A 15491-nucleotide genomic window follows, 5' to 3' on the forward strand; every position below is an offset into this window, starting at 1 on the left:
ACAACTCGCTGAATCATTGTCGGACTGCTCTAACGTGACACTGCGAGTTTGTTTTTAGTTTGCAGAAGGGAAAATTGACTACCGAATCAATTAAGAAGTTTGTTCTTCCGTCCGGAGTATTACAGTATCCCCGCCTGTTTCCATAGCACATAGGCACTAGCTCTTGGCACAGTCATGATGAGTGTGGGTAGTGTGCAAAAAGTGAATAACGCTACGGCTGGGAATGAGAAGCCACTGCTGTCTGTATCGATGCAGTGCGTATTTATAACGGGGCAATGGGCCCTCTGTGGGATGCACCACCAAAACATCTTATCATATTAAGTCGACACAGTTCTTCAGGTTATTTTCATGAAAGCATACCAGGTACACCAGCGTGAGCGCCGACATATTCATACGAACTTACATGTGCATCAAAATATTGTGCTAGCCACCGTGAACACTTAGAAAAACACAAGCAAGCACATTGCATCAAAACAACTTTAGGTATTTGATCCATGAATATTTACAAAATAAATAAATCAGAATTTTTAAAAGCCTGTTTACGAAACCTGGACAAGTCAGGAGTATACACTTTATTTCAGCTAAATAAGCTTAGAGGTTGCTAATTGTCTAGTTCAATTGATATTCTTTAAAGATTACTCACTGTTGCATTATGTCTGTAAGACTTCTCTGATGAAGTAAGCAAGTACTTAATTCAAATCTTTAAGAGCTAGCATACTGATGTTAGAACACCAACTGACCTTGCTCAGTTACCCAGTGCTACATTATAGCTCTATATGATTTAAGTGTAGTTTTCTCCATATGCCTAATTCAACAAAATTCAGTGTCATTAAAAAAAGGAAGAAGAAAAGGAAAAAATAAGGAAGCATTGTTTTCTTTTGGCACTATATTTGTTTACCAAATTAATCTGAAATATTCATGCATTATTTATTGATAGGCAAATTCAAATTACACAAAATTAGTGGGGACTAAATTAAACCCCTGCCACATCTAGGCATTATCTTAAAGGATGTTTTTTGTTTTAAATATTTTATTGCAATATCAGTGGATATTTTACTGACATTGGTTGTATATTGGTGATTATTTAAAATAGTATTTACAGGGATTGTTTTTTTATAAATATGGATGTCTGCCAATATTGATTACAGCAAAGACATAAAACAAAAAAGTTTCCAAAAGCTCCACACACCCTGTGAGAGGTTATGGTTTTTCCCTAAATTAATATTTGGGTATGATGAGCAGCACAAACACTGTCACTGAGCCCAGTTGTTCAGAGCTGAACAATGGCTGAAAAATAGAAATCACAGTAAATCTCACCAAGACCATCTGGTTAGACAAATATAACCACATGGAACCAGAAAAGAAGGTCACATTTTTTTATTTAGGAATTTCAATAACTTCTGCTAGTTTGAGTTGCGGAAAAATATTTCAAATACACCAAAGTGTTTACTGTCAGAAATACCTTGCTCCTCCTTCTTCTTATTTCAAATTGGTATGTGCCAAAACTCTGCCAATAGCTATAGGGGGTGTTTTGTTTTTGACATTTACTCTGCTTTTTGTGCCATATGAAGACAAAGAAATCATTATTTAAAAAAAAAAAAAAAAAAAAAAAAATACTGAACCGTTTTTATGTCATTCAGCCCTTCAAACTACCAAAGCATTTAGCACGTGGAAATGTCCTCTAAGAAAATAGATAAACATAAACCACTGCCATCTCTGAGTACCATCTTATTTGCCAATAGGCGATGCAAAAATCGACTGATACAAATATTAAGTTGTTACATCAATTTATCCCTGCAGGTATAGTCTTCATGTATAGTGTGCATTGCCAGCTCAGTTCAGTCAAAGCAGAAAAAAAAGAAAAGGGGGGGGGATGGGGGGGTTGCAGCAGTACTCACCAGAATCTGATCTGGTTCAGTGGTTCCACCTTTCTCATCATTGATTTACTATGCTGTTTCTTTACACAATCTGAAAACATATGACAAACAATGAAATTAGTTTTGAATGAAGAAAAGAAAATGAAACTGCTTGGACACTTGAAACACCATCTCTATTTCTCCAAACGTCCGTCATGTCAGTGTTTCAGGCAGAATTCCATTAAAACTGAAAGATTTTCTACTTTGTAAAATTAAATATAGTTAAACACTTAACTTATTTCTGTTTCACTTAAACTCTGAAACAGGGCTGTACCTCTCATTTTCTAACTTGGGGGCCTTAACAGTTTCCTTTTATACACAGGTTTCAGGATGTGTGGTTTTGCACATGTGAATGACATTTCTAACTTATCTGTACCTTCCTCAAGTCATTATTTTTAAACAAACTGAATTCTTTTATATCTTGTTACTAATTGGACAGTGTGCATAATTGCTATGGGAGTTATTTTTTATATAAACAGACTACAATCAACAGATCCTTACTGTTTAAAATTTTCTCAAGTTCAACTTGTTTGTCTGCCATTAAACTACACTGTTCAGCTCAGACTTGCTGTTGATGTGCATGCCTTATTTATGCCAACCAAACAGAACTTTATTTATGAAAAATCCATGAGAGAGAGTAGTAGTCTGCATAAAACAATTTCCATTTCGGCAATCCCTCTCATTAAATCATATGGTACTGTAATATCACAACCTCTATATCACTGAACAGAATTACCCTAAGTGCCCAGATTTTAAAGTACATAAAAATATTTGCAGAAAAACTTGCCACATCTCCACTTTTAAACTGTTTTATACTTTAATAAGCTGATCACCTTTAATGAGCGAGCTGAGGCCTGGCATAAATGAATTATCCCGGCAATAGTTTGATTCAGTAATAAAGAATACAAAAACCCATGTGGCACTCAGGGGAGATTTAAGCCAATGACTGAGAAGTGGTCTACTTCTTTGTCATACCATCACAATTAACAGCGATTAAGAGTATGATGAGATGGTGAAGGGAATCTGACAGGTAACAAAAATTCACCTTTCAGCATCTCGGTATGTTTTCACCAAGTGGTATCACCGCTTGATCTCAAGACTTGTATATGCTGCTGCTGCTGTCTGAAACAGTTCTCTCTTGTAAATGAGACAGTGAGACTCACCGGCATCACATTTATAAATAAGGGATAAATAAAATTTGCTAATATAGCCGAATGCAATAGTTTCTTTGACGAAATCATGCTGATTCTACCGATGAACGCACATTTAATCCTAAACCAACCTACAGCATTTATAGCTGCTGACATGATAGACTATTGAAGTCATCAACCGAAACACAAAGTGAAGTAAAGGCTATTATTACTCCCAAGTTAACTGAGTTAGCTCTAAGTTGAAAGCGTGTTCATTCAGCTCCTATCCCATTGTTTCTAAGTGTTACTTAAGTAGCTTGCTACGCAGTTAAAGCTAAGTCAGTAGTGGCGCTAACGTAGACAAAGTTAACAGCTAGTCATCTGATGTTAGCTAGGTTTACTAGCACTTTTGGCTAACATTTGCTACTTCGACTCTAATTCAGCTTTGACGGCTAACGTTAGCACATCACGAAAAGTCAATCTGTAACACACACTTTGACTCAAGTTGTCTTCATTCCCCCCAAGAGAACAAGCCGCAACGGAGGGAGAAAACTGGCTTTGAATTACTTGCACAGAGGTGCAAATACCCACACACAGTGAACATGACTCTGCGTGTTAAGTGTGCGGCTTCTGTGTTTGAGGGTTTCGCGCGAGCTAATCGGCTAACCGTGAGGGCTCTGAGTCCGCACAATGCTCTATCCATGGGATCACGGCTAAATTAAAAATGGCGGTTTACACTGCAAAAGACGCATACATTACCATTAAAATTACACTATTTTGGTGGCTCGGATCCTGTGACGAGAAGCAATCAGCAATTTACGGACGATAGACGTCCGTCACCGCTTTGCTAAACCCCGTGTCAACACTTTAGAATAAGTCTTTCTGCCTACCTCGAATGCGTGTTACATTTGCTTCTCCATCTTGCACTAACGAGTGGTAGGGCAGTTTGGTTCTCGCGAGAATACCTGCTGTTGCGTTTACACAGGGCACTCCCTTGTAATTGCTATTAAAAAAAAAACCCACAAAACAAAAACAATAACAAATGCTAAGGCATTTCAGATTGAAAGTAACTGGTATTTCCTGTCTCGACTTTTTAATTAAATGTGCAAACGAAAGCACACAGCAGAAGTCTCCAGGCTTTCTGAAAAATATAGTTTAATATCAAAGTGCATTCAAACTCACTGACATTTGTGGAATAAAGACTGGACATTGTATTAACAAATGTATTCGACCCTAAAATTAAACTGTGGGATGTTAAGATGTTAAAATAATAATAGTACGGTAATTCACAGATCAAAAAACCATGAGAAAATATGCTTAAACCCTTTATTAAAAATACCCAAGTAGGTTGCGAATCTCTACAGTTAATGAAACTGTACTTTTATTGGAAAAAATCATTAAGTGTAGAGGTTTTCAATACAACACAACATTCCTTGTTTGTGTATTCAAAAACGTTCCTAAATGACACCTTCATGAATGCACTGACACCTTGGTTCTCCAGCAGACATGAGAAATCAGAAGACCCACCGGTAGTGCTTTTGGTGACTCAGCAATCATCAAATAAACTCAAAGAAAAAAAGAAATTTTGCCCAAGGTATATTTTATCTTTTCCAGGTCGTATTTAAAACACATGTTTAAAATGCACAGTTCACACCAACACAAGAGTGAAAATCAACAATAATTAATATAAAACTAAATGGATGAAATTTAACAAGGGCATTTTCCAGCACGCTTCCAATAACACTAACAAGACAACATGGACTTAGCATGAGAGTTACTGCATACAAATATAAAAAAGAACTATTTCAGATATTTCCCAAATACAGCAATGTATAATGTACAAGTCATGTTACGAAAGATCTGAAAGTGTTTGAACTATAAAAGAACTTAAATTACAACATATATTTACATATCAACTCATGTCCTGCACCTTCACAAAGTTAAATCTACATCTCTGCCAACATTTTAGGACTAGTACATTCTGTGATACAAAAACACATTTCTATTTCTGACCCAAGAGTCCTGCTAACATCTGGGGCGCAATTTACGGCAACATGCAGGAACCTTTTTTTTGTGTTTGTTTGTTTTTAAGTCTAAAATTGTTCTGCATTTAAGCAGCTATATTAATTACAAATATTACAAGTATTTACAGTGACAACAAAGCAATGGCTACAGATTTTGTACAGGCATAAAGTGGTTGAAAATACTTGACGTAGGGACCAAGAAGATGAGGTTGTAAAAACATACAACATTAAACCAGGATAAGAGATGGCAAAAGTTCTGCCCTGTTAAATAAATATGTAAAGAATAAATAGAATAATGGTGGTAAGTCCTGGCATTAGTCTAGCACGTCAGCTTTCATAGGCAGAGCTACAATATAAGGAGATCTATTTTCTATACAAACATCAGGGGCAAATTTCTCAAAAAGAATTAATACATGTCGCATATTATATGCACACACTTGAGTTTTGTACAACTTTTATTGTAGTAAAAATGAGGTAAAAAGGAAACTAAACAAAAATAATACTACAACTCTGTCAGTATTTGCACCAATGGATCTTCTGCATGGGAAAGGGGCCTATACAAATATCACATTAACTGTTTTCTTTCCCTTTAAAAAAAAAAAAGAAAAAAAAAAATGTACGATGTATAGTACAATGTTTTGCATAAATACAACCTCTAAAATGGCCTAAACAAAAGAAACCATTTGCCTTTGTCAATTACCACTTTAAATCAATGTCCACCTGACATTCTGAAATTCAAATACGACGTCAAATAGGTGGTAATTAACAGTTAATTACCACGTTAAGTGCTTGTCCAGCACATTACAGTGATTCACTTAAAGCCACATATGTGCTTCTGAAAATACCTTTATGCAGGTGAGGGTGAGCAGAACTGGGCAGAGTAACTGGTGTAGGACAAGAATTTTTTTTGTGAGGTTCAGTAACAAGTAAAAAACAGTAAACAAATTTATCTGGAGTAAAAAATATAGATTATTGTCTCTTTTTCCTTCAGACGTACTTCAGGTCTTTTCTTCATTCTCATTCTTCAAGTCTTCAGCCACATTTCCAACACCTCTCACAAGAGAAGTTTGCCATTGCGGTGAATTTTCAGGATTTTTCCAAGTCTCTGTTTTGCAGTCGCAAGTCCTTTCTTTGGACGTTTCCCTAAATCAAGGTATAAGGGAAACATTAAAAACAAATAAACTTTACAAAATGTGAAATTATGCAGTCAAAATTAAAGTTTACTCAAGTTTATGCTCACCTTGACCAACTCCTGTTGTGCCCTGACTGGATAAACCTGCAGGGGATGCACCGGAGTGAGAGCTGCTATTTTGTGGAGACAAGGAAGGTCTTCTTGATGTAAGAAATACACCCGGAGCCATGGCTCCACTGCCTCTAGGTCCTCCTGAGCCAAAAGGTCCTGGTCCTGCTGTATATTCATGGTCCAACAGACTAGCAGAGTAATAATCCACTCTTCTGTCTGGGCTGACGTCTGCTGCAGACTCTGGGGCAGGTGTTGGAGAGGGTGGGGCTGGCTCGGTCTGAACAGGAGGTGGAGTGATGACAGGAGCAGGGGGACGCTGCTTTTTCGTGTACTTCCTTTTAGCAGGCTTTTGCTGCTCCTGAATCACAAACAACAAAGTTTTTCATCTTTTCCAAGGAATATTAGAAGACAAGATTTTTTTATTAGTTCCCCTCACTCACTTGTTGTGCCAGCTTGGCAGCAGCTGCAGCAAGGCCAGTTTCTACAGAGGCAACTCTAGCCCCTTCCCTGGCTGGACGATCCTGTTTGGGAAGGGTGGGCATCACCCTGGCTGTATATGAAAATAAGTTATTGAGTGACTAAACATCAGAAAGCTAAAAAGAAATATGATAGAGCCTTCTGCTATGTTTACCTTTTGGACTCCATGGTGTGTCATCCCAGTTCTTCTTCCGTTTCATCTTAGTCTTGTTGGTGTGATCCTCCTCATCAGATTCCAAGGATGGGTAAACTTTAAAAAAGAAAGAAAGAAAAAAAAATTATCATAATTAAATTTTGGCTTGAGCAGGAAAATTAATCAAAGTTGTACTGCTCACCATAGTCTGAATCTTTAAAACAAGTTCCCAGGGTCTCCTGTTCATCTGGACTTTCCTCGTCACTAAGGTGACGGGCTGGTCGTTTAATTGGACGTTTTCCAGGTCGCTGAATGACAGGTTTCTTCTCAGAATTTGCTGTCTTTTTGACCCCTCCTGTCACCCATACAGCCTTGCCGCCCTTTTCCTTGACGACCCCTAATCCTTCTGTCAGGCCTCCAGATATAGACAAAGGAGATGAGGAGGATGAAGAGGAGGATGACGAAGGGGGGTTGGCCATGGAAAGCATCCCTTGAATAGCATCACGAGTGCTGGGAGAGGCTGGGGCTTCCTCACTGAGAAAAGTACACAGCTCATCACTAATCACCTCGCAATATAAAACTCTTACACAAAGTCGGACCCCAAACCCATTGCAAATTTGTAAAACATAAAGGTTTTCAAGATTACTTCATCAACAATATGAGTCATTTTCACCCGCCTCCACTTATGACAAAGGTATACAAAGTTTTCTGGGTGTTTCAGCTGCACAGCTTCACACAGTACAATTTTATTACGTTTATTTATAAGTTCCAACACACAGATGATCCAGGCAATCTTACCCGATTGCTGTAGAGTCCAAGCCTGCCACTTGCTTGCTCGCCTTCAGTAAGTCCAGAATGCCCCCTGCACCACCCTTCACTCCATGGGCAGCCAGTGCCTCTTCATCAGTGGTGTAGTCCTCCTGAAGCCACATCAATTGTTTAAAAACAACATCAAGTTCTTGTCAACACTCCATGGCTTGTCTTATGAAAGTTTTTGTTTGCTCAGCAGGGGATAACAAAATCAATATAAGTGAGCCACTCTAATTTATGAAACATTAATTATTGTGTAGTGAATAGTTTCTTTAAATCTTTGGGACTGACCTTTTCTGACTGTTATAAGTAAAGAACACATTCGAATTGGAACTCAAAGACCCTTCAAGGATGGGCGTTTCAATAATAATCTCACCTCAATGTCAAAGTCAACTTCTCCGGGCTCTCTGATGCGATTAGGGTCAGAGCAGGGTTTGGCTCTGGGCAGCTTTCTAGGAAGACCTGAAGGTACATTTTAACACTATTAAATTACAGCTTTGAAACTACTACTGAATTATATTAGAAACCACATTTTGTTATTAGTCCCGGCATTCAAACAGCTTTACTGAAGTATGACAAATTTTACTTGCAATAGATGAATAAATGAATGAACAGATTTAACACATGTATATATTTCATTCAAGAATGCATAATACACTTACCACTCAGCTTCTTCTTCTTACTCAGTCCAGCTGTCTTTCGTCGTGGAGGTGGGGTCTCATCAATCTGCAACTCATCCTCAGACTCCAAGTCGGACAGACTGGATCCCTCTGTCACAACATGTTTGTAGTTTCCAGCACTTCCTGCACCATTACTGCTGCCATCCTTCTTACTGAAGCCAGAAAAAACAGCAGGTAAACACATTAACCTGTGGTAAGATCACAGAACCAACAGGAACCCTTGAAATGGCTGTAAAGCTTACCCTTGAATTTTTCCATTGGTCAACACAAGTTTCAGCTTGCTTTTATTTATCTTCCCTTCAAACTCCTCTAATGGTAACTCCAACTGCAAAGAGAGATCATCACTATAAGGATATATGAAAATGAAACTTGTTCACTGAAAATGCTGGCTAAGCATTCCCATTATCATCACAAACATCTGCAAACATCATACCTTGTTCTTGTGTTTCGACTTTCCAGGTTGAAATTTCTTGAGTGTATGTTTGGTGTGGATCTCAATCAGATCAAGTTCTCCTGCTTCTGCTTTAAGTAGTCCCTTTTGACTCTTCTTTTTGGTTCCTGGGGGCCCAACACCCCCTGTCATTTCCTTGGGCTTGGGCCCTTTCTTTTTTCCAGGGGGCCGTCCTGAATTCTGAGAGGTGGTGAGGGGAGCTTTGGAGAGTGGCGAACCAGGAAACTGAGGACCAGTGCGGCCAATGTTTTGTTGAAAGATATCCTGAAAAAACAGATCATTTTTTAAAATTATTAAAACATAGAAAGAGTAATAATAACATTTAAACATTAACATTTGTAGAATTAAAAACAAGCTTTCAGTGATTTCATTTACCTCTACCAGACGAATTTCCTTGGCCAGGTCCTTCACCAGCGCCTGAGTATTGATGGTTTCTGGAATCTCCACTTCATGCTCTGCTAAAGCCTGAGTGTAAGAGAAAATCATCAATCATCTTTTTACAACATTTTCCAAAGCTACAAGTGATATTATGCTCTTTTTATATTACTATGATTATTTTTATAATTATTTCACACATTACAAACTGTCACAATAGGGAAATGGCCATATATCATTTTACTGTAGAAATGTCACTGCATCAGACTCTACAGTTACACAAACGATGTTACAAGGAAAAGTTACGGGCTCAGAGCCTGAGGGCAATGCCATGATGGCTGCCGAGGGGTAAGATTAGTGTAATGACTTTGGTCATGCAGCAGTATTTCCTGTCAGTGATCGGTAACTTCCTGGAGTCTCTGCTGGTTGTCTGGCAAGTGCTCAGAACCAAGACATAACAGAACCGCGTCAAAGCCACAGGACGTCATTTCTACACTGATTAAACAAACGAGCTTCAGAGGTATAAGCAGTTTATGGCCATCTGACAGAGACAAACATGAAAGTGGCACTGATTTTCTCATTTAACTCTTCGCTAGGAAGCAAATAAAAACACATCCCAAATTAGCAGTTTTCTTAACAGCATTGCTGCAATTCAATCTTTTGCTTCTAAACAAGAAAAATACCATGCAGTAACTTTTATGTAATCATTTATGACACTATAGATTTTATTGCATTAAAGTTAATGTATTAAAACAATTGTAGAGCTGTATCTCTGCTCCAATCAGTGGCATTCTCTTGGCCAAAACAATAATAATTTTAAAAAAACAACTTCCAATATTTCAAAGTCAACTTTAGAGGGGAAATAAACCAAGCAATAAGAGAATCAGTAAAACCAGGACTAAAATGGGACATTACATTGCAAATGTTTAAGGTTTTACCTCTTTGCGGGTCCAGCTGCGGAAAGCATTGTTTAGGGCCTTCGCCCCATGAACCAGGTAAGTGGCAGGATGCCTGCGATTTTCTCTCAAACCTGTCAGACCAAACACCACAAAGTTAACAATACAACAATCATTAACAGCAAACACAGGCCAGTCAAGTAGTTCAAATAAAAACATAATAAAAGCCAAAGTGCTTACCTCTGAAGGTATCAAGAAGGTGCTTTCCTACATACCAGCACACAGTCTCAAAGTTGGGAAATTTGAACAAGTCTGCTGTGCTTAGTCTCTTCTCTATTTCATATGCCCTAAATAATACCACAGCACAAAAAGTTACTTATTGCCACCAGGTTAAAATATCTCTGCAGACAAGAAAAAAAAAGAAAGAAAGAAAAAACCCCCCACAAGTATAGTAATTTTAACCAAATACAGAACTTCAGGCTTGAGGAACAAGAAGTGAGGAACCACAGCAATTAAGGGTGCAAGTTCCTTCGTCCGCCATGTCTAAACACTGACATTTCAACATTTCAGTTAAAAGGAATACAATCATGCTCAATTAAATATGCTTAACATACATAAATTTATCAAAAAACTAACCGCAGCTGCATGTCAATGTTGAGACTATGCAAGAAGTTTCCTCCAAAAGCCAAGCAGTCCACTGGAGTGAGCACAGCATGAATCCACCCTGGTTAAAAAATAAATAAAAATCCACACTATAAGCAGATCATTTTCTCTCAGCTTTGGCTTGTCTCTCTAAAACAAGGCTTTTACAAAACTGTGTATAAATATTAGAATGTATAAATATAAAAATGTAGCTTAGGTATTGTGGTGCATACACAATACCTAAGCTGTTGTAAACACCATTGTAATCTTTATTGCTCACAAAACATTTTGTGGCATGTTATTGCTTTCATAATCTAAATCAAAGAGAGAAAGAATGCACACCAATCACTCTTCTTCTTCACTGGTAACTTTTAAAAGCTGTTCGACCTCTGTTTGGATATTGAACTATAAGCTGAATTGTTGCAATATACTTGGTAGAAACAAGACTCCGCCACAGAAACATAGACAGTTTCTACTTTACTTATTTTCTATGGCTTTTTTGTGTTGTCATCATGTATGCCCATGTAGAAACCATCTGAAATGCCTGATTTTCATATTGTAGTTGATTTAATGTAATTAGTTTGAGATATCTGACAAAACAAAACTCCGCTCTAACAAAAAGAATTACCCTAGTGCTTACCTGTTGGTATGAACAAGGTGTTTCCCTGTTTGACAGAACACTTGTAGCACATGTCAACCTGGTCCCCAAAGAACATCTCGTTCTGGTTAGATGATGAACTCCATCGCTCGAAAAGTGCCAGGTTGGCAGGGGTGGGGGAAATTAAATAGAAGATTTTCTCACCCTGAGTAAGCACAATAAGGGAAGCTTTTAAAAACATGCAAAACTATTCATTTAAAACACAAACACAAAAAATGAATGTAAACAGAAACCTTTGAAACAATTAAAATGATTCCTCCACTTACCCTGAGGACATGGTACCATACTGAGGTGCCTCCAAAGTCAATATGGAAGTCTGTGTAGCTATCCTTCACTCCCATTAGGCAGTACTTTTGCACATTGGGACGCTCGAAAACAGACTCTTCAGGCCAGAGGTTTTCCACCCAGGAAAGTTTCCTCACAATCTTAGGCGTCTCCACCAGGTTTGACAGTCTAAGATAAGTCCAAAACTTTTATTTAGTCTTCAAAACTCCACACCAGTAACGACAATGTGTTACTTAAACTTATTTTTTGTAGAATGACTGACTGTCTTTTCATACCTGGTCTCAGAGAACTCCAGGCTGATGACATTGAGGACCCTGTCTCTGTTGGGGCTGTTGTAGTACTCAACAAAGTCGCCCAAACGCATCTTCAGATCACACTGGCGTGAAACATCAATTACATCAATCTCTTTATCCGAACCTGAATTTAACAAAATACACAGGTTTCAGAAAACAAAGCAAACAAAAATGAATTTACCTATTCCAAAAACACAACCTAACCATAATTTAAATTGTAAATGTATCAAAACTTTACCAATGTAGTGCTCCACATCACTGACACCAAATGATGATGGAGGTAGGGTCATACCCAGGCCATCCCGCCGCAGAACCATGACAGGTACACTGAATGAATGCTCCTCCAGAAACTCAACTGTAAGTTGGGCCCCTGAAGGCTTTAACAATATTTCATCCGCACTGTCACAGAAAAACAAAAAGTACGTTTTCACTCTGATCACAAGAAAAAAAAAACAATAATAGGACAGAGTGCTTTGCAGTGTTATTACATTAAAGATCAAAAATGCAGGATGGTAACTAAAATAGTGACATATGGAGTAAGCGGTAATAACTATAGCACCAGTCTCCCTTGCTAACACACACACATACACAGAGGACTAGAGACTGGCTGGCAACCTAAAGTCCTTGCAAAATCCAGCAACCACTAAATTCCTGAAATTATAATATCTATTCAGTCAGTAGTCGGTGTTGCTGGTTCACCAACCGGTTTCAAGACCAGTGTTAGATAAAGACTAGTAGAATGTAATGCAATCAACTTTAATAGCAATGTATTTGGGATGTTAGCAACTAGTCAACCAGACAACTAACAGTCACTATAATTTATCTCATTGTTTTACATTTTAAATGCTGGTAAATTGTTGTGTCCTAAATGTTATGCAGCCATCTGGCACCAGATGGAGCATCGTCATTAAACACCATTAATCTGTTAATCTTTGCCTGATTTTTTTGTCAACACTATTATTTCTAGTTATATAAAGGTGAGAACAAGCTGCGAAAATGAGCTTTCTCATAGGTGTGGAAAGACTTTTCCTCAGCGATAAGGTGAGGAGTTCATTCGGGAGGGGCTAAGAGTAGAGCTGCTGCTCCTCCACATTAAAAGGAGCCAGTTAAGGCAGGCTTCTCTAGGGTAAGGTGCTCTGGCTGGCCATGTCCTACCGAGAGGAGGCCCCGGAGTAGACATGGAACACGCTGGAGAGATTACATCTATTGGATGGCCTGGGAATTCATAATGCAAGGCACAGTGTATCACACTTTTCAGTCGCTGTTTATTTGTTTTTCGGATGTTAATTTGTCACATTTTAATAAAACGTGAACATATTTTGTAGTAACGTTTTCATATTATATTTAACATTGGTTTAAGTGTTTTTCTTCTTCTTGTGTGTTTGGAGTATTATGTGCAACATTTTTTTCGTTGTTTAGTTGACTAAGAAATTAGGATATTATAACAGCAATAGTACATTAAGTTCTTACAATGTGAAAAACACACTACAAACCATGATTTTCTTCAAACTTTTGTTTTAGCAGGATGGTAGGTGAGACTTACTTCGGAAAGGTTCGGCTCCGTAGCTCCCTAACAAACTGTGCGCTCCCTGTCTTAACAGGCTGACTTGGGTCTCTTACTCCAGCGGCACCTCCATCTACTTGCTTATTGCCTCCCCGGCGTTTGCGCACTAAGAAAATGGAGAAAACAGTTTTCAACCTGTACATTCCTATGAAAAAGTCAACTAATAATAACACCAACCCTGAGAGTTTTACTTAAGAAATGATAACTTACTAACAGAAGGCCCATGAGTGACCTGACAGTTGGGGCAGTGATACAGGTCAATCTCAGCCGCTTTGTCTTCCTCTACTCCAACACAGCTACACAAAAAGCATACTTATATCAAAACAAAGAATATCTGTATAAACAATGAATGGCTCCATTACCCAATATAGACACAGAAATTTTACAGTGAAGACAACATATGTAACCACATCATAAATCTAATAAAGTGGGTCTAAGCACGAAAACATCCTACCTTCCATGAAACCAGTCTTGACAAATGTCGCACTCTATCATGAAGCGTGTCACATCATATGGCAGACGACACAGACAATACACGGGCACTGATGCCATGTTCAGTGTGTTTGTACAAAATATTTATGTAAAATATTTTCAAATCTAATGGAAACGAGTGAGGAGAGACTAATTAACCAAGAAAAGGAATGATTATTTATGTATTAGTGGTAAGGCTGGTGAAATCTGTCACTTCACGTTCAGATTCTTCTACTTGATGCACATGTCCAGAGGTTTACTTGAAAACCTGTTAAAATAAAGGGAAAAAAGAAAAACAAAACAAAACTTGTTAGCAGCTCGCCATAATGACAGTCGCTAGTAGGGAGCTGATTAGAGCAACATATAAATCCTGCTCCCGTCATAACGAATAAGTTTAGTCGTTTACTTGAATGGTCAGCATTTTGTTTCGGTGGTACATGAATTAATGAGTATCGGCGCATATCGGTCAAATACTAATCTTTGCAGATAAGCTCAGACTCATCCCGGACGAAAATTCAAGATCGCTTCTGCTCAACAGCTGTTAACGCTAACGTCAGCTCCGTTTGTAAACACTATGCATAGTGAATGTTGTGCTGCTAGCTTTATCAACGCACTTATACATACAGCAAGTCAGCTAAAGCTAACGCTAACGTTAGCCGCGTTAGCAAGCGATGTAGTTAGAGAAGAAAATTATTTGCCAAGATGTTAACTTAAGCAAAAGTAGCTACGAAGCGTGAATGAACCCTTATATGTATCTGATGCAGCTGGTATATTTCAACCAGGAAAACGTTGTTGCTGGTTAAGACGTTTGGATTTTTTTTTTCCATGATAGCAACTCACCAAAATGTAGCTGCGGCTGGGCCAACTATTGAAAAGCCGTTGTAATCCCTACGCAAGCTCGGGGTTAGCTGCGGCCTTATTATGCAACGTAAATTATTAACAATTTGCTTCACCACATTTTTGCTTATCAACTTTGTAATGCCCAAATATAAAGGCCAGGTCCAGAAATTCACAATGGACCAGAAAATTGTAGCACAAAACGACCTAAACTAACAAAACAACAACAAATAACATCGTATTTAACTGCATCGACGCCATTTCAAAGGTAGTAACGTCAGACCGTTGTTCGTCGTTGTCTGCCGTGGCGGGGACAATAAAGTTGTAGACAGTCAAAAATTGAGTTGCGTTCAGGAAACTACGTTACGGTGCGGAAATTCAGTTCTATGCGTCAGGAGACGCTGCAGACGTGTATTTTTGCCGTCATCTCATAGAAACAGAAATGTACTACATAATTATCAGCATGCGAGTACATACGATTTGTCAAATAACTGCACACTCTCATAACGTTTAATTTAAATTTTTGGATCTCTTTTCCCTTCACACTTTATGTCAGTCAGAATACAAACTATAATTTGAAACGGATATTTCTTTTCAAGTAAAATA

The 15491-nt window shown here is 38.2% G+C and overlaps 2 protein-coding genes across 14 annotated transcripts in view; both read right to left on the reverse strand.

Moving 5' to 3' along the window:
• huwe1 (HECT, UBA and WWE domain containing E3 ubiquitin protein ligase 1) overlaps positions 1-4015 on the reverse strand; it is a 46931-nt gene extending 42916 nt beyond the window's left edge. For 10 of the 12 annotated variants that reach the window (XM_031746840.2, XM_031746832.2, XM_031746837.2 and 7 more), the window contains exons 1-2: positions 3937-4015; positions 1899-1968 (exon numbers count right to left, since the gene is read on the reverse strand). The gene's annotated coding sequence lies outside the window, so the exon portion shown is untranslated. Of the gene's footprint in view, positions 1-82; positions 185-1898; positions 1969-3936 lie in introns of those variants that run through there. The other 2 variants (XM_039604769.1, XM_039604773.1) reach the window with 2 other exon arrangements.
• Positions 4016-4358: 343 nt separating this feature from the next.
• Positions 4359-15189, reverse strand: phf8 (PHD finger protein 8). Of its 2 annotated transcripts, none has more exons than XM_031746823.2 (22): positions 14889-15189; positions 14032-14316; positions 13788-13873; positions 13557-13683; positions 12252-12412; positions 11996-12137; positions 11702-11888; positions 11418-11580; positions 10772-10859; positions 10376-10482; positions 10178-10269; positions 9240-9329; positions 8847-9128; positions 8656-8738; positions 8396-8565; positions 8110-8195; positions 7722-7843; positions 7126-7457; positions 6945-7040; positions 6754-6863; positions 6311-6671; positions 4359-6213 (listed from the first exon to the last, which is right to left on the reverse strand). In XM_031746823.2, the coding sequence occupies exons 2-22, from the start codon at positions 14127-14129 to the stop codon at positions 6125-6127; spliced, it is 3072 nt and encodes a 1023-aa protein (XP_031602683.1). In that variant the 5' UTR covers positions 14130-14316; positions 14889-15189; the 3' UTR covers positions 4359-6124. The 2 variants fall into 2 exon arrangements, with proteins under 2 accessions (XP_031602683.1, XP_039460401.1); XM_039604467.1 differs by having other exon boundaries at positions 15169-15188.
• Positions 15190-15491: the final 302 nt, after the last annotated feature.

The sequence above is a fragment of the Oreochromis aureus genome, linkage group 20 (genome assembly GCF_013358895.1).
Source record: "Oreochromis aureus strain Israel breed Guangdong linkage group 20, ZZ_aureus, whole genome shotgun sequence".
In the NCBI taxonomy this organism is placed as follows: Eukaryota; Metazoa; Chordata; class Actinopteri; order Cichliformes; family Cichlidae; genus Oreochromis; species Oreochromis aureus.